Raw genomic sequence first — 20423 nt, forward strand, 5'->3', positions numbered from 1 at the left:
AGGGGTTTAAAAGTGCAAAGAAGGTGATTTGTGTTCTCCATTGTTCAAGTCTATAATTCATTATAAATAACCAATTTAAATCGTGCCTGTTGTTTGTGTTCTTTATGACATCCTTAAAAACAATGTATCCTGTTTGAAATGAATTTCAATTTTGCTTGACTGTCAGGCAAGCAGACAGAATAATAAAGTTATCTCACTGCTCTCTACATATGTGTGATCAGGATTAATTTAGAGACAAAGTGCTGTTAAATGGCAGGTTTGTTTTCCTATTCATGTTCCGATTGGTGTTCAAAATATGACAAGCAATTTAAATAAGTTGTTCCTCGATCATAAACATGATGGACATGAACCAATTGCTTAACCCCGCTTTTCGCTTTGTGTGCGCGGGGTAACAATTATGATGGTTGACATCAGATGTCAGTGCACACCACCTTGAAAAAAAATGTGAGATAATTAGCATTGTCCACAAAAACAGGAAGGTCATTTCAAAAATGGGAGAACTAAGAAACCATGACTGAAGTTAAGGCATTTTTCTTGGACTTGGGCAGGCAGATGTTGAGTAGGAATTGACCCTGATGAAAAACATATTGGGGGATATGGAAGATAGGAAAGATGAGAACAGAAGAAAGCATAATAATTCATTTGGTGAATTTTGAATTTATTTGGTGTATAATGGGAGAAAAGTGAATATTTGACATTGAATACACCAACTCCACATTCCGCAGAAAGTATGGAGTTGGAGAAACCACTACAGAGATGAGATCGGGTGCAATCACTCCTTAAGGAGCCGTAACTGATTTGAGAGCTCTCGTTTTAGGTGAGACCAATGTTGAACTTTGACCTCCATAGAACAAGCACACATCTTTGTGACCTTTTATAATTGAGCAACCTTATACATCCCTTTGCAGGAATCCTATCACAAGTCATTATTGTCAGTTATATGCACTCACAATACGATGTGTAGTATACAAAAGAACAATAAACTTGTGTATACTATTGAAACAAGAACACTGACCTTCAACTCGAAGCTCTGTTCGCATTGTATTATTTGCCTGAAATATAATATGCTTCGACAGCCACATCATATTCCCATCAATAAACCAACAACTCTTCTCCCTGAACCGAAATCCACACCTGTACATCCCTTCGTCCTCCATCTTCACATCTTTGATCCTCACCGATCCGTCTCCATCGCTTGGGTTTCCCAAAGTTTGAATCCTCCCTTTGAAACTCTCATGTATGACGTTCGTGGAGCTGTTATAGATAACAACGTTGAGTTTGTCATCATGATCTCTGTACAAAATCAAACTTAATATTTTTATGTAGTTTCCTTTACTGTGATTAAACCAGCACGGGAGGATCACATCCTCGCCCTGTAGTCCGACCACCTCTTGTTTTATGCAAAGTTTCTTTGTTCTTTCTGATGCGCACTTGTACTTGTCATGGGTCTGAGATCCTGATGGGATTGTGGGATGGGAAGGATGAACATCAAAATGTAAACGATAGATCAAGTTTTTACATTAAAAAACGGTTTACATAATGTACCTTTACATTTAAAAAAAAACCTTCAATTAACTCAGTATAAAACTTTCACCTTAAATAATTATGGGTACAGGTGATCTTACAGAAGGAAAAGCAAGACAATATTCCTGGGGCTGATGTTTTCTCCAAAAACAGGGAAAGGTATTCGAATGAAACAAAGATAGACATTACATCAATCTTTATTCTATCATGGTGCACATTTATTTCTCAACATAATCACCACTGCAGCCCACACATTTCTGCAAAAGTTCAGTTTTGTGAAGCCGTCATGATAGAATTGTACATCCTGCTGACTTAACCAGCGATTCACAGTGGCCTGCATCATTGTCAGAATATAAATGTTCTCTGCGAAGGTGTTCCTTAAGTTTGGGAAAGAGATTAAATTCTGACGGAGGCAAGTCGAAGTTGGTGAACCTTTGTGGTGGTACTCCATTGAGTCTTATTCTCATGATCGTAATGGTGTACCCAACTCTCATCTCCAGTCATCTCCTCTCTTGTCAGTCATCCCAACTCTCATCTCCAGTCATCTCCTCTCATCAGTCATCCCAACTATCATGTCCAGTCATCTCATCTCTCGTCAGTCATCCCAACTCTCATCTTCAGTCATCTCCTCTCTAGTCAGTCAACCCAACTCTCATCTTCAGTGATCTCCTCTCTCATCAGTCATCCCAACTCTCATATCCAGTCATCTCCTCTCTAGTCATCTCATCTTCAGTCATATTAGGTCATCTCATCTCCAGTCAGTCATCCCAATTCTCATCTGTAGTCAGTCATCTCAACTCATCTCTAGTGCTTCATGCTTCACAGCACGGATGACGTCATGCTGTCCTTTGCCATCTCGATTAATGTAGACACATTTAGGGTTAAAATCACTCAAAAAATATATATATATATATATATATATATATATATATATATATATATATATATATATATATATATATATTGTTATGGTATTGGCACACACGCCAGGCTCACGAGGTTTGTACTCAGACACACCACCACTGCTGACACTGAGGTTGCCAGCCACATATAAGTCCATGGTGCAGCGGGTTGTGAATAACCAAGAACGTCAATCAGACGGCCAAATCCACAAGTGTTCCTCCATCGAACACCATTTACTTGGGGGTGACGTGGCTCACCTAACCTTGGCTCACACCCCCAGTGAGCATTCGGATTACTACTGAGCAGAACAGTAGTTCAGCGCTGGCTATTTAATGCAGTAAAACAATTGGGGTAAATCTTCCTGGCTTTCGCTAATGTGGACTATGTTTGACTAATCGGGAAAAGACACCACGAGCAGGTTGGACGAAAACATATGTGAGTTTGTGTTTTAGTTTGTGGGAAAACATATTTAGTTTGTGGGAAAATGGGGGAGTTCGTGTCACGCATATATACAGTAATGGTTTTATCCACAAGGAATGGCAAAGCACATATTCAAAGTGTTTGTGAGGATGTGACACATATACAACAGCAGAAATCCGTATGGCATGTATGTACAGAAAATATAACAGAGACACTTGTTGTTATAATATAACAGAGAAAATATAACAGAGAAACTTGTTCCCTTGACACTTTTGAGCCCCTTCTACAATCTTACTCCATTATCTACACACGAGTCTTGGTGCCAATCAGGATGACGAATGATAAATCCATTATTTGTTCCAGATTTTTACTCTGCACATTCTTCTGAAATACTTTATGTTTCGTTGAGCTTTCCCAAACGACTTAAAGGGGATTTATGGTCTGGGTTAGGATGCGGAATAGTTTGTCACATTTTTGTTATCTATATCTTTTTAAGGATATTAAAGTGAAAGCAAGATATTTCTGATAAATTTTGAAAAGATACATTGCAGTTATTCCAGTTGGATATGTTGGGGGGGGGGGGGGGAGGTGGGTTGAACAAGATAGAGAGATGAAACCAATAACATACCGGATAAAACAATTGCAAAGAGGATAATGAAGGAAGAGTAGACGAGCATTATATCGAGGTCGTGAAGCAGATTCTCGAGTTGTGGAGCAGACTAAAGTGGATCTGGGTATCTGAAGAATTTAACCCCAACGACACACATTAACTCCCGGCATTGCGATGTGCTGCTACTTCAACTGTATTCAGCGATTTGATTTGAATCCAATTCCAGAACATCATCTTCCTTCTTCTTTTTATTTTTAATATTTCCGTGAATCATGGAATATGGGCGTTGCTGGAAAGACCAATATTTATCACCGTTCCGTTGTTGCCCTTGATTAGATGGTGGTGGCCTTCTTATTAAACCGTTATAGTTCAAAGAGAGTATTAATTATGCAAGGCTAATAGAATAGCTTATAGAGTTATAGGGTGTGCAAACTCACCTCTAAGCCATCGAGCCAGTCATCAAATCCCAACCAAGCTATAACCTGTTATTCTGAAGTTTCACAGGTAGATATGTGTGCCGTCGATATGTATGCCGTCCGTCGGACGGATGTTAAACTGGCATTCCATTTGCTGGCATTAATTGGTGGACGTTCAAGATCCCACAATGTCCCTTGTGAAGAGTTGGCGAGCTATCTCCAGCACACTGAACAAATTCCAAATTCCTGTCCTAACTACTGCTGGGAGAGCGATGGCAAACTCCTCGGCATCACTCTTGTCAAAAAATTGCTCCAGCAGAACCAACGCTTTGTATGTAACACAGAGTATGGTACATCAACGAGGTATTGTGCAACAATTTTATTTGGTAACGAGTTCCAGGACTTTGATCCGGTGTATGTCAGGGATAGCGAGTGGTCGTAGAAGCTCAAGCCAGAACTGTGTGTGACTTGGAGGAGAAATTGGAAGTGATGGTGTTTTCCAGACATTTCTTTCAGAAATTAGTTTCTCGCACACTTAACATATTTCAAATTTAAATGAAATAACAGGAAACCTGTTTTGTGCCAGAAACATTTACCTTCGATCAAATGTCAGTTTTCTCTTTTTTTATGTGTTCGGAGCTGTTCTTTACCTCCTCAGTTGTTTCATGCTCATGTAGAATACTGATGACAATAAAAAATAAATCACTCACTTCCTTATCTCGCTCACACAGTTGCTCTGTAAAATTCCTCACATTTCGACATATTTACCACACACATCTATTTGTTTTTTTTTTTACATAAGTTTATTGTTTTGCTGTTACTATAAGCATTGGGCCTTTCCTGGATCCTTCCATGTTTTTGGAATGGCCGCAGGCCTGAGGCCTAGCCAGATCGATGGTTGCTCAGTTTACAGGCCAGGTCAGGTATGGGAGCATGTGCCAGAACAGCGCGTCGCTGCATCCACTTTCCGCCGGTACTCCAGGGGCCTCCGTCTGGCCATCCCCCAGGCAGATGCCAGGCCCATCCCCATCTCCTTGAGATGTCGATCAACCTGCTGCAACCACGAGGCACGTGGTCGGCCCATTGGCCTCCTCCACTCACGAGGCTCCCTCACTGAGAGAATCAGGTGAGCAAGATCAGCGTCAGGAAAAACGAGCCAGCGCTGTTTACAGTGGCCTTCAAAAGTATTCATTCCCGACGAATAATGCCACATTTAGATGAATTATGAACTATGTAGAAACAATTTTTCTAAATGAGCATATTTATTAATTACTGAAGAGATCAAACTAAACACTGCTTTAGTTGAAGGAGGTTACATGACACGAATACCTGTAAAAAAAACATGTACAAACCAAAATTCACTGGTTGCAAAAGTATTCAGTCCCTTAGGTCGGTACTTGCTGGTAGCACCTTTTGTAGCAATAACTGTGACGTGTCTTTCTCTAGGTATCTATCTAGGTATCTAGGTAAGTCTCTACCAGCTTTGCACAGTGAGATGGTGAAATCTTTCCCCGTTCTTCATGTGAAAATTTCTCTAGTTCTGCCAAGTTTGATGGGGATCGGCGATGGACTGCAATCTTCAAGTGTCACTATAAATGTTCAATTGGGTTCAAGTCAGGACTTTGACTCAGCCACTCAATAACATATATTTTCTTCTTATTCAGTCATTCTAGTGTGGTTTTAACTTTGTGCTTCAGATCATTCTCCTGCTGAAATGTAAATCTCCTACCCAGTTTCAGATTCAAGGATGAATCAAGCAGGTTTCAATCAATGATTCTTCTGTACTTCACACCATTCATTGTCCCTTCTACCCTGACAAGCTTGCCCTTCCCTGCTGATGAAAATCAGCCCCATGACATGATGCTTCCACCACCATGTTTGAGAGTATGGGTGGTGTTGACTGGGTGAGATGCAGTGTAAGGCTTGCACCAGACGTAACACTTTGAATTTAGACCACAAAGTTCAACTTTTGTTTTGTCTGACCACAAAACGTTTCTCCACAGTCCTGCAGTATCATTAAATGCTTTTTCACAAACTCTATATGAGCTTTTCGATGCGTCTTTTTGTGTCATGGTTTCTTTCTTGCCAACTGTCCAGAGGTCAGCTTTGTGACGAGAACAGGATATTGTTAATTGATTAATACTAACCCCCATCTCGGATATAGAGCCTTGCAGATCTTTCAAAGTCATCGTTGGATTTATAATGACATCCCAAACTAGTTTCCTGCTTGCGTAGTTGCTGAGTTTGGATGGATGACCTGATCTGGGTAGAGTCTGGGTGGTATTATACATCTCCCACTTCTTCATGATGGATTTTACCATACTCAAAGGGATAATGAGTGACTTTGAAATCTTCTTACAACCCTCTCCTGAACGGTGCTTCTCCACCACTTTATGTCTGACTTCTTTGGAAAGTTACTTGGTCTTCATGTTTGCCTTGTTGGTTGACCAAGTGAGTTGCACCTTAAAACTCCTTCGATAAATGGGGGAGATTAATTTTTAAATTAAACCACTGATTACATGCAGGTGAAACCTATTATACATATTCTGTAATCTTTCAAACAAATAATTTGCTCCTGAAGTGATTTAGGGGTAATGAGGGAAAGGGTTTGAATATGTACACAACTGAGAATCATCTGTTTTTCTCTTTTCATTTAAGTTATTCACATTTTATCCGTATTTTTGAGGTTTGTCACTTTGAAGTCGTTTGTAAAGACAATATATTAAGTTTGCTTTGAAAGCATCAAGAAATAAACTCAGGTGGCATCAAAATGTGAAAACTTTTGCAGGCCACTGTATCTGTTGTTTATCAACTTGTGTTCTTTGTTTATATTTACGTGTCTATATCCATCTCAATATGAAATGTTACCTTTTTCTTTGTGCTATTGCGTTTTCTTTCAGAATAAAATTTTGGTTTCATACATTGTTTGTAATGATGATTAACGTAACATACTCTCGACAGAACGTTGGTGCTGCTAAAGCAGTTTTTTGGCAAGGACTATGCTGAGTAATTTGCCATTGCCTTCCCAGCAGTCAGTCGGGGAAGAAATTTGTAATTTGTTCAAGGTGCCGGCGATAACTCGCCTATTCTTCACAAAACATGCCATATGATCTTTAGCGTCCACCAACGACCTGAACTCCAGCTTAACATCCATCCGAGGGATGGTGCACACATTGATGCATCTCCCTTCTTGCGAAATACCAGGATGACAGTTCATAGTCCGGTCGAGGTTTAAACCCAGATGAGACAGCTTAAAGGTAAGTGTCCATACCTTTGAGTTATCTTGCTCGCCCTTATGGGTTGTTTCCTCGTTTTTAAATGAATATTTATGAACAAATTCCTGATGCAATTTCGTTGTGACAACGGTGAAGCATTTCGTCAAAATGCCAAACGCTGATTTTTTTTGATGAAGTGTGTTTTAGGGTCCACACAATTTTTTTTTTTTGGGGTTTTTGGTTTTTGTAACTTCAGAGTGTGCTGAATAAAAATCTGCCAGGTGATATGTTGTCACCTTCAGGAAAATTTTCTTTATATCAAAATGACACCGTATATGCCAAAAGGCCAAATATGATGAATGTTACCTCCACCACCGTAGGTGGAGGAGGTTATGTTTTCACACCTTTTCTGTCTGTTTGTGTACAGGATATCTCAAAAATTTGTTTACGGATCCAGATGAAATTTTGTGGAGAGGTTGGGTGTCTGACATCGATGAACTGATCCGACTACGATAATTTTTAAAGTGATTCTTCACCATTGTGAGATGGGGCCAAAAATGATATATAGCACGATATCTCAAAAAGTTGGGGACGGATTTGGATGTCACTTGGTAGACAGGTTGGGTGTTTGGCAAGGAGTAATTGATTCGATTTTGGTGAAGATCTGCATCCGAATCTGGATACGAGAATTATTTAATTTTTAAACTGATCCTTCACCAATGAGTGATTGGGCCAAAAACGATATATAGCACGATATTTCAAAAATGTATTGGACCACATATGTTTTCATGGATCAGGCATTGCATGGCAGAGGTATGTGCTCTACCGAGTGCCCTTCGAGTTCTTATTGGATTTATCTGTCTGAAATATCCATATCAATTTCGTATCTATGTTTCTTACTGATTTATTTGATTCAATGACAGATCATTACCTCAAAAAGCTTCGTGCAGATTGTTACTAAACTAAGCACAGTTAACACATTTTCAGATCCTGTCTCCCCATGTTAAAAACGGAAAAAAATGCTTAAATATTCAACATAATTTAAGGGTAGATTGGCAAAAATTTAATTTGTGAATTGTATTATTTGTTCCCCAAAAATTATACCGATAGCACTCCATCATAGAAGATAATGATTTCTAAAGTTTGAAAGGTCGAACTTTCAAATTGAGGAATCAAATAGAACAAAAAAAGAGCAATCCCAAACCTATTTGTGACAGATTATAGTTGTGCAGGCTTTAACCGACAAAACAATTTTGGAATAAGAATCGTCTCAATATCTTTTAAAAACAGAATAGATTCTGAAAATTTTGTGCTTTAATTTTCATATTAGCTCTGATATTTTTTCTTGATTTCAAAACTTCCATGAATCATTTTGGTATGAGGCAAGATTACAGTGTGGAACCATATCACCCACTTTAACTACCTCATTATGTTGCAAAGCAATAAAGTCGAGGAAAAATAATGATCAAACTTCCAGGACAGAATCATGGGATCATTAATTTCATAAGTATCCATAACTTTGGTAGTGATGATGAAAAATAGTTTTGCAGATTTTTTTTTTAATTCTCTTCTTTACGACATCAGGATGGATGAGTGCTTTTTCAAATATGGACTTCGTAACAAGTCAACAATTGCCACTGGCAAACAATTCAAGTTTGCATTCACAACATTATTGGAAAAAGTAAGATTAGAGAAAATGGTATTCATGTTGATCTTGAAAGACAACTGAATCTTGACTCCAATCTTTCTATTATCTGTCAAAAGGATTGTATCAAAGTACACATCAATGATGCATATCAACCAACACATGAAACAGCCTGATCTGCCAGCGAACTTCCTCCTGCTAGGAGAACAAGACGCTCTATCCAGTGACAGATTTCTTTCCAAGACGCATAATTTGCGGTGAGGTATGTCCAGTAGCAGAAAATGCTAGACATCCGGATCATTGGTGCAGAGAGCTCAAATGCAGCCCCGCCGACCATGGATCTGAACAAAAAAATTTCAAATAAACAGTTTTGGTTAGTTTTACAAAATATACGATGAGCAGGCCAAACAAATTCAAGTTAGACACGGTGGTGTTATCAGTGACCTTCATGTTGCTGATGCACAGTATCATACTAACTGTAAAGCAGTATTTATGAATCGACCCTCAGTAAAAGCAGCAGCTGCAAGTCACAACTAGGGTATGTGTGAAGCTTCAGGCCTTAATATGGACGTGAAGTCTGATACTTTCCATATTTGGAACTCTGTTCAACTGTATCTCTCATACATGAAGCATGACGGTAAGAGTCTCTCCAGGTGAATCCGAGTGAAGCAAATATATGATCATTTGGGTTAAGATCTGCTTGTGTTGTCTGGAAAAGGCAAAGCCAGCATTTTGCTATTCCGCAGCAGTGCATTAGTGCATTCAAACTAGTAGCTGATGACAGTGATGAAGATTCTGCTATACCGAATGTAATTGCGAAGATTATGAGTGAATCAAAGGAACTGAGACCTGACAAATGGACTTATTCTACAAGAATAAGAATGGACTCGGCAAATGAGGAAGTGAGCCGAACACTGCATACCCTGCCATGTATATCCGACAGATTAGACTCCACCATGCCTCCAGCTCTCGTCGGTAATATAATCACCAGGCACATTACAAACCATCCAACATCTCTTCAAACAGCCTTGGACGTTGTTATGTGATAAAAAAAAAATTAATGGACACGTTTAATGACTTCAGTTACTTGCTCCTATGATGAAGCACTTCAATTCTAAAGATCTGCTGCTGTGGCTGCTGGACATGAGTCTTCATTGAAGGCTGTATTAAGCATCGAGGATGGCCTCATTCAAATTGTCAGAAAAATTTTGATGCAAACATTTCCTCACAAAATGGCCTTCGATCAACTCATGCTCTTGCTCTGCTCCGAACACAAGCACAGAAATCAGACTCCAACAGTGGGAACTAGAACAGCACTCGGTAGAGCGCGTACCTTCACCAGGCTGTACAGTTTACATTTTGTATCCGACTGACAGGACGGATCTGCATCAGGACCTTTTTTTTTTTTTTTTTTTTTTGTATACCTTGGTCGAGGCTCGTATGAGAACAAACACACAACTCACAGCAAGGGGGCATGAGACAAGAGGGGCGGTAGTGGAAGGGACACAACAGTGGGGAACAAACACATTAGGTGAACTGTGGAAGGGAGAGGGATGGGGATGGGATGGGGAACATGGCGAAGAGAAGATGGACATTACAGGGACTTTCAGGAAGGAAAGCAGGGGAATTGAAGGAAGTGGGCTTGGGTGGATTATCGGGGGAAGATAAGAGGTGGTGGTGAACAGCTGTTTTGAAAGCCTGGAGGGAAGAATGGGAAAGAAGAGAGTGAGGAAGTTTATTCCAAAGGCGGGAAAAAAGAGGAATGAAAGAGTGAAGATGAGCAGTGATTCGTGATTTTGGTAGTTTTACCAGAAGGGGGTTGTTGGCGGACTTTGAGCGCCCTGTGGAAATGTGGTGGGGACAAATCGCAGAGAGAGCAGGGGGGCAAGGCTGGAGAGGAGTCGGTAGAAGACAGAAAGACCACCGACCAACCTGCGGTGATTGAGTGAGAGGCCCAAAGACTCAGCTTCATTGCGGGAGATGCAGATGATCTTAAATGCCCTGGTTTCGACAGCGTGAAGCTGAGAAAGGTGGAAGGCAGGAGCACCAGCCCAGAGGGGAGAGCAGTACTCCATCAGGCTATGGACAAAAGCTTTGTAAGTGGTCAGGAGCTCAAGAGGGCTGAGGAAGGACTTTGCACGACGGAGGATTCCCAGTCGGCGACTGGCTTTTGAGGCGAGGTTGGAAATGTGACTTTCCCAGGAAAGGTCATGGCAGATAGTGAGACCCAGAAGCTTGAAAGAAAAGACTTCTTCCAGAGGATTGTTGAGAAAGTGGATGGGGGGGTTTTCTAAACGGTCCTTTTGAAGAGACATAGTGAGAGTGTGAGATTTGTCTGGATTGAAAGACATGCTCCACGTGTTGGACCAGTTTGTGATTTTATCCAGATCTGCAGTGAGCGAAGAAGCTGCTGCTTGCCGGTCTGAGGGATGACAGATGGTACGGCAGAGGGTGGAGTCGTCGGCAAAGAGAAATAGAGGATTTTCCAGAGAGTCCGAGAGATCATTGATGAAAACCAGAAAAAGAACAGGGCCCAGAACGCTACCTTGAGGAACTCCAGCCTGCACAGGAAGAGGGGATGAAAGAACTCCATTTAGGGCCACACGTTGACTGCGACAGGAGAGGAAGTCTGCGAGCCATGAGTTTAAATGGCCTTGAATACCATGGGAAGAGAGTTTGGTGAGTAGGGCAGGGTGCCAGACTGTGTCAAAAGCACGTGATATGTCCAGGGATACGGCTCGGATTTCCTGTCTGGCATTGAGGACCTCCATCCATTGATGGGAGAGCAGAAGCAGCATATCCAGGGTAGAGTGACCTTGTCTGAAACCAAATTGATGATTGGAAATCAAGCCATTGGAGAAGAGGAAGGATTTCATGTCTGAAGCGATGATGGATTCCATAACCTTGCTGATGATTGGGAGAAGGCTGATTGGTCTGTAGTTACAGGGGTCTGTTTTTGCACCTTTTTATGCAGGGCAGTGATGTTAGCAGATTTCCAAGCAGATGGCAGATGACCTTGGGCAAAAGAGAGGGTGAATAGAACAGAGAGAGGGTGAGCAAGAGCAGAAGAGCAGGCTTTGAGGACACGTGGGCTGATGCCATCAGGACCGGTTGCAGAATCTGACTCTAGGTTTGAAAGCAAGCTCTCCACCTTGTCAGGAGACAGGGTAAAGTGGGTAGAGATAGTGATGGGTTTAGGACACAATATTTAGCTGCAAACACCGAGTTTAGACATTCAGCTTTATCACGTGTGGAATCAGCAGTGCGGCCATTTGAGGTTAGGGAAGGGATGGAGGGGGAACATACACCAGAAACAGATTTGATTAAACACCACCAGGATTTTGAGGAGGGAGAGAGGTTTGAGAGTTCAGACTTGAGATGAGAAAGATGTTGTTTTCTGGCTCTCCTGAGGGTAGATACACACTTGTTTCGAGCTTTGTGGAAAGAACTGAGATTGCCCTCAGTTGGGTTTGCTTTCCATGAGGCAAAGGCAAGTTGTTTCAGGACAACTGCCTCGCCACAAAATTCAGTAAACCAAGGGTGGGAGGAAGGGTAAGACAACTGAACACGAGAGGGGTTAAATCTGTGCATGAGGGAGAGCCAGTTTCTTTGAAAGAATTCCCAGGATGAGTTGATGTTTGAGAAAGTAGTGATGGGAGACCAGTCTGCAAGTTTGATGGCTGCTCGGAGACCCTTCCAGTCGGCTTGAGTGAAATGCCAGACTCGACGGCGGTGAGGTGCTTCTCTGATAACAGCCAGAGAGATGTCCACTTTGACAAGGACGTGGTCAGAAGAACCAATTGGAGCGAAGGAAGAGCAGCAGATATTGTCAGGGAAATTTGTCAAAATCAGATCCAGAAGAGATGGAGTACCATTGGTTGAGATCTGGGTAGGGAAGTTGACCGATTGAGTCAGTCCCAATGAGTCGCAGAAAGCTTTTGCTGAGATGCCATGGCAGGTGAGAGAGGTATCCACACCTAGCCAACTGGCGTGATGACAATTGAAGTCACCACATAAGAGGAAGAGAGAGTTTGGATGAGAAGATAGAAGATGGTCCATGTTTTCTGATAGTGAGGTGTAGATGGAGTCATCACTGTTCGGTGGACGGTACAGTACACATATAAACATGAGGTGGGAGTGGAGGGGAAGCCAAAGCCAGAGGTATTCCTGAGGGTGTGGGCGAGTGAGAGCAGTGCATGGAGAGTGAGGAATAGAGTCTTTGATGAAGAGAGCAACACCTCCACCAGGACGAGGCTCAGGTCTGTCATACCGTAAGGAGGGAGTAACCAGGGAGAGATACTTGGGAGTCAGACACGTCTTGGGAGAGGAAAGTTTCTGTTAGGCAGATAATGTCTGGTTTGTCAGTGGCAACCTGTATGGAAAGATCTGAAAGGTTTGAGCGAAGGCCCCGGATATTTGAGGTCCACACTTTTAATGAAGAGGTAGGGGAGGAGGCTTTGGGTGCAGGAGGTGGAGGGGGAGGGGGAGGGTAGGACAAGGGACGAGGGGGGAGGTAAGGAGGGTTGCTGAAAGAGTGTGGGGTATTGCAGAATAGCGAGGAGAGGGGGCCGAATGAGGAGAAAAGGCTCTGTGGTGCTGGGGGAGAGGGTGACAAGAGACAAGGAAGAAGGCAGTTGAGGATTTGAGGAGGTGGAGTTTAGAGATGGAGGTGAGAGGGCAGTGGAGGGAGGCACGTTGGTGGATGAGAGGGGGGGGCAACTTAGAGAAGGAAGAGTGAGGGGGATGAAAGGTGGGAGAAAGGTGAGGGGGGAATTTTTGTGAGAGGTGAGAGGGAGGCTTGGAGGGAGAAGAGTGGGATGGTTGCTTTGAGAGTGAGAGTGAGGGGTGAGGGGGGTGAGTTGGCACTGAAGTTGGAAAAAAAGAATGGTTGATGGAAAGCGAGCATCCATGGCAAACTGTGGTTTTTAAAAGTTTTAGGTCAAAGATGCGATTTAACAAAATTCTTGATGGATGCAATGAAGGCGAATTCAGAGAATGGAGAGAAGAAGCGCTGTAATAGTTGGATTTTTTAGGCAAGGAATGAAGGAGAGGTTGAAATGAGAGCAGTCTGTTAAAATAGCAGAAGAGTAGTGCATTGTGAAACAGTAAAGAGTACCACATGTGTGAGAGAGGAAGATGAAGCATTATAAGATCGTTTTTGCTGTTAATATTAATGTATGAGAGAGTTCAACAGATTAGGATATGGAAGTGTAGAAAAAAATCGAGGAAGAAGACGAGGATGAAGTTAAGAGGAAGAAGAAGAAGCAGAATCGGGAGGTGAGCGTGTTGTTGTTGTTGTTGTTGTTGGGTATATATATATATATATATATATATATATATATATATATATATATATATATATATATATATATATATATATATATATATATGTATATTTTTTTTTTTTGAGATAAGAAAGAGATTAGTTGGGAGAATGGGGGATATTTGGAAAGTGGGGAGGATGAACATTGAAGGTAATGGGGAGGATAGAAATTGAAGGTAATGGGGAGAAAACACAAACAAACAAACAAAAAAAAACGATTGAACATCCAGTGGAACCGGTAGGCCTCAAACACCAGGTAAGAACGTCGACAAAAATACTCACAAAATAGCACGATTTTTGAAACAAAACCGAACTAGGAACACACAGTAACATGTAGGTGAGAAAATTAAACAGTTAAAACGGGACAAATAACAACCGGAAACTTAACTTTGAGAACATCAGCAGGGAGCCCCGAAGGAGACCTCTCGCTGCTCCAAAACCGGAACCGGAAGTCGACCGGAACCGGACCTTAACCAAAATCGAATCGGTTTTTTATTGTCACCTACCCAACTCATCCAACTCGTTTTGTGAACATCTATCCACAACTTTTTGAGATATCGTGCTATATATCGTTTTTGGTCTCATATTTCAAGAGTGAAGAATCACTTGAAATATTTTTAAATTTTCTCATATCGAGATCCTGATCTTCACCAAATTGTTTTTCCTGTTACACACCCAACCTGTCCACCAAGTTTCGTCTGAGTTTGTCCATAACAGATATCCTGCTCACAGACAAACAGGCAAACAGAAGAGAATATTTATCCTTTGTCCACCTTCGGTGTCGCAGGTTATAACACAATCCGGCGACTCCACAAAGTAGGGATGATGAAGACGCATTGATGATGATGACAAAGAAGAAGAAGAAGTTGATACCATTGAGGATGACGAATTGGTGGAAATGGGGGAGTTACTTGATGTCATTTGGTTATCACAATATGATTGTGCTTAAATTGTTATCCCCAGATTGCACACAAGATAGTGCACTATTTTCATGCTTAATACTCGTGTGTACATCTGAGATTATATGGAATGATTGCAAAAGTTCCAAGTAAAGCACTGAATTTCACTTTGAATGTATCATCAAATATGCATGCATATATATATATATATATATATATATATATATATATATATATATATATATATATATATATATATATATATATATAATTGGGAGAGAATAGGCATAAAAATGTTTGTTCTGAGTAGATTTGAATTGTCAAGCAATGTATTTCGGAAGTAATGTTGAGAAATGTACTTTGCAGATGGTATTAGCCAGTGCTAACATACACCCTTGTTCGTGTGATATAACTTACTTATCAAGACGTTATCATGTTCAAGAGCAATACCAATACATTATACTCAAGAAAAGCATTCCAAAGAGGTGAAACTTGCCATATATTTGATAAGGTACATGAAAGGTGAATTTTCATTTGCACAGCAATGTGCAATTACATTATACTAACGAGAAAGGCACTCGGGAGAGTGCATACCTCTGCTTGGCTAAACAGTTTATGTTTTGCCTCCCATTGATAGTCTGGATCCAGATCTTCACCAAAAACTAACCAATTATTCCTTGTTACACACCAAACCTGTCAACCAGGTTCTGTGCAAATCTGTTCATAACTTCTTGGGATATCCTGCTCACAGCCAGCCAGAAGAACATTCAGTGGTGGAGGGAATAAATGGACTTGCTGCCTTCATTGGCCATGAACCTACATACACCAAGCAACACTCCATTGTTTCCAGCATGACTCATAATCTCTCCACCAAATTTGAAACAGATTGATAATACCGTAAAACCCCGACATTCGTGGATTCGACATTCACCGACCCCGTGTATAAGCAGTATACAAATTGTGACCTGCTTCTACTTTCATGACCCCTGGCTTCAGCTATTCGCGGTTTTTGCGGGCACATAAACCATCTCCCACCAGTCGTGTGCCTAAAGTAGCTTCAGACGCATATAAACTACCTTCAGGAACGCATAAACCATCTCCCACCAGCCATGCACATAAAGCAGCTCATAAATCATTTTTCCACCAGCCATGCACATAAAGCAGCTCTACACACGCATACACTACCTCCAGCCATGCACAGTAATCAGCTCTTAAACCATCTCCCACCAGCCGCATCATGTTAAGCAGCTCTACTCGCACATAAACCACCCCTGCCATCTTCCCCCAATACAATCCCCCACAAACAACGGTTGCACTACCCACCCCTCTTCCATCTATTCACAACCCCCTGCACAGCTTCTTATGTGCAGCGTGCCCTGGGTCTCATTCTTTATTTTCGTCCTGCTGCCTTGACCTGTTGGGATTCCTTGTGCTCATGGGCTTTTTGCTGTCATTGTTCAATCATGGGTCCTAAGCACAAGAGTAATGCAGGAGATGCATCTAAGAGGCACAAAAAAGTCATGAACCTGAGACAGAAAATGGAGCTACAAGACCAGCTATCAAGAGGTGAGAGTGCAGTATCTGTGGGCAGGTATTATGGCGTGAACGAGTCGACTGCCCAGAACATTAAAAATAAAAAACGAGAAGGTGATTCGCCAAAGTATCACAGCTCGTGCAGTCTCCAGCACCAAAATGGTTACCTCGGTCAGGGTAGTTCACATAGAAACAATGGAGAAGGCATTAAAAGTGTGGTTAGAGCACAATGCCGAGAAAAAACATGCCATTAAGTGGACCTGTGATTCGTGAAAAGGCAAAGCGCATGTGCAATCATCTGGTTGGCACGGGGTGGTGCTGCAACACATGAATGAAGCAGGTACGAGCGATCTGCTGAGTAATTCGAGTATGAGTGATGAGGATAAGAGTGAGCCGAGTCTCTTCCAAGCTCGCAGGAGATTGCTTGACGGCTTCAAGAAGCGGTACTGCACGGTTTCCACGATGTGAAGCTCAGAGGCGAGCGTGCCTCAGTGGACCATGAGGCAGCTGAAACTTTCCCTGGTCAACTCGTGCAGCTCACCGAGGAGACCATCAACCTGACCAGCTCATTGCACAACCTGACTGTTAAGTTCCTGGCTGAAGTGGTGCAAGATATGAGGGCAGCCACTGACAGGTTGCAAGATGCCGACTCAGTGATGGAGTGGCAGCTCCTGTTCAAGAGGGGGTTGGATGATGTTTTGCTCCCATACAAGGAGCTACACAGAAAACCGCAGCACTCAGCAAAACAGCTGTCTATTATGCATTTTTTTCACTCTGGTCCGTTTCACTTTTTCACTCAACACCATCGGCATCCTCACCTGCATCCCCTTCATCACCCTCATTTCACTAGATTCTAACTCATCATCATCATCAATACCATCATCATCGTCATCATCATCACATCAAAAATTATGTCGTATCTTGAATAAAAATTGAAAAGTGTACCTGCTGTTGTTTTTGTTCTTTTATTTGTAAGCACTTTTATGAACCTCCGCCATCTTCGAAGATGGATGGAGGTTATATTACTGTTTTCACCCCTTTCTGTTTGTTACTGACGAAATCTAAAGATTTCGTAAGTATATTGATGACTTCCGTTTGTTTGTTTGTTTGTTTGTTTGTAGGCACGATAACTCGAGAATGGAAGAAGCTACCAATGTCAAATTACACCACGTGATTCAGGAGCGTGATGGCTTGTGCTGATTAGATTTTGGTCAAAATCGGTCAAAGGTCAAGGTCACAGTGAGGTCAAATATTCGATTTTTGATGGTTTGGTACAGATAACTTGAGAACGGAAGAAGCTACCAATGTCAAATTAGACCACGTGATTCAGGAAGGTGATGGCTCGTGCTGGTTAGATTTCGGTCAAAATCGGTCAAAGGTCAAGGTCACAGTGAGGTTAAACATCCAAAAAATGATAACTCAAGAACGGAAGAAGCTTCCAATGTCAAATTACACCACGTGATTCAGGAAGGTGATGGCTCGTGCTGATTAGATTTTGGTCAAAATCGGTCAAAGTTCAAGGTCACAGTGAGGTCAAACATCCAAAAAAAATGATAACTCGAGAACGGAAGAAGCTTCCAATGTCAAATTACACCACATGATTCAGGAGGGTGGTGGCTAGCACTGATTAGATTTTGGTCAAAATCGGTCAAAGGTCAAGGTCACAGTGAGGTCAAACATCCAAAACATTCGATTTTTGATGGTTTGGTACAGAATCATCGTAGAAACTTCTGGTTTGCATCGCTACCTTCTCAAGAGACAGCTTTTATTAGACAAGGTCAGAGGTCAAGTTGACGATTTCGTAAGTACCAGTCTATGACTGCTTGTTTGTTTGTTTGTTTGTTTGTGAACAGTATTACGGAAAAACTCCTCGACGGATTTCGACAAAACTTGGTGGGGGGGGTAGGGTGTTTCACAAAATTTATTTTCACAAAATTTTGCCAGATCGCTTTTTCTCTTGTACCGATTGGCATTGTAAGCATCTGTACCAAAAATGGAGTCAATTGCTGCACATTTAGGGGTGGCACACTTTTTCACAATGTTGACGTTTTTTTCTATTTTCAGGAATAATGGCATCAAGAAAGAAATGTAACTTGCTCGAGAAGCCCCCTCTACCTTCCATTTTAGGAGCTCGCCTTCTCTCAAAGGAGCAAGTGCTATTCCACCTCCTCAATCATATTGAAGAGGGGAAGGCATTATCAAAGGCCACAACAGCAACAATGGATGAAGTAAAGAAGATATGGGAGAGAGCCAGTTTACCGACAATGACGGATGCCAATCTTCGAAAGAAATCAAGAAGCTGAATGCGGAGTACAAGAAACTAATAAAAGAGAAAAACAGAGAGACGGATGGAGCTCTTTTACGTCGTGAAACTTGGCTAGGGGATCTTCAGGACCTCTTCAATATTGCTGCAGCAAACATATTCGACCTGAAGATCCCCGAAGAAGACAAATAATTTCTAAGGCGCCAAAGAGAAGACCGAATGTCATGCTCTTTTGGATGTGTAGACAAGGTTCAGCAAGGGAAGGATAAGAGAAAGAGGGCAAGAGAAGCTGAGAGAAACGCAAGAGCTGAACACAGTGCAGAAACAATGGCAAAACAGAAGTGTATCCGAGGTACTCACACGCTATCTCGATTGAGGGAAGAAGTTGGACAAGATTCATCAACAGCCTCTGAAGATGGTTCACACGAAGAGTTCGCTTACAGGTAAGGGCAACGCCTGCCAAGTCCAGCCATATCTCACATGCAGGATTAAAGAAGCGAGGCTCATCTGAAGTACTTGTTGCTTCATTGACAACAACATGGGACAGAGAGGGTCTATCCAATCGTCAGGCTGCGGCGTCCTTCATAGTGACAGCAAAGAGCTTGGGACATGATGTTAGCAATTACTCAGTAAGTTCCGCAACTGTCCATAGAGCTTAGGTTGAGCAATAAAAATTGTGAAAAAGTGTACCACCCTTTACTGGCGTCCTATTGGCTCAATTTTTGGTACAGATGTTCAAAATGTCAATAGGAACAAGGCAAAATGCGATCTGACAAAATTTGGAAAACTTTTACTTACACCATTCCATTGTGAACCACCCTAGGGGGGGTTAGGTATGGTCCAAGGATCATGCCCCAAATTTTGGACTTGGTCCCCCCCCAAAAAAAAAATTGTTAGAGAAAATTTTTTTTTTTTTTTTGCATTTCTACATGTTTTAAGTGATTTCCAACCCCCCCCTCCAAATTTTTTTTTACCTCCCCCCCCCAAAAAAATAGAGGAATTTTTTTGCATTTCTACATGTTTTAAGTGATTTCCAACCCCCCAAAAAATTGTTACCCCCCCAAAAAATGGGATTTTTTTTTGCATTTCTACATGTTTTAAGTGATTTCCAAACCCCCCCCCCCAAAAAAAAAAATTGTCCGAGAAAAAAAAATTTTGCAATTTTTTTTCAAGAAAATTTCGATTTATTTTTTTTTGCATTTTTACATGTTTTAAGTGATTTCCAACCCCCCCACCCCTACCCAAAAAAATGTTGGAGAAAAGAACTATAACTCTCAGCACTGTTGACATCATATTTAATGAATAAGATATAAGGTTCACTTGAGGGACCCAGCAGTATTGGTGGCGGAGGTTTCGCACTCTCCCGAGTGCTCCCCCTCTAGTTGAACCTGTAATCATGTGCATTGGTGTTCGTAATTTTTTTAATTTTCCCTTGTGAATCACGAACTGCCAGGAACCTATCCCCCTTTTTCCCATTGAAACAATGCCCTGACATTCGTGAATGCGACATTCGCGGCATTTTTCAGGAACCTATCCCCGTGAATATCGGGCTCTTACTGTATACTTCTTCATTTATTTATTGGGCACCCCTGTATAGGGATGGATGCGTTGAGTCGTACTGAATGCCTGTCCTCTCAATACAAGAAAGGGCAATAAAAAATGTCGCCTGGTG

At 41.7% G+C, this 20423-nt stretch overlaps 1 protein-coding gene across 1 annotated transcript in view; it reads right to left on the reverse strand.

The window, feature by feature from the left end:
• LOC147011562 (immunoglobulin superfamily member 10-like) overlaps positions 1-3801 on the reverse strand; it is a 127879-nt gene extending 124078 nt beyond the window's left edge. The window contains exons 1-2 of the mRNA XM_085857035.1: positions 3476-3801; positions 1016-1456 (exon numbers count right to left, since the gene is read on the reverse strand). Coding sequence (XP_085713161.1) covers positions 1016-1456; positions 3476-3524 — 490 coding nt within the window. The 5' untranslated portion in view covers positions 3525-3801. The remainder of the gene's footprint in view (positions 1-1015; positions 1457-3475) is intronic.
• Positions 3802-20423: the final 16622 nt, after the last annotated feature.

This window comes from Eptatretus burgeri, chromosome 15 (genome assembly GCF_056783735.1).
Source record: "Eptatretus burgeri isolate ZD-2024b chromosome 15, Ebu_testis_v1, whole genome shotgun sequence".
NCBI classification, from domain to species: Eukaryota; Metazoa; Chordata; class Myxini; order Myxiniformes; family Myxinidae; genus Eptatretus; species Eptatretus burgeri.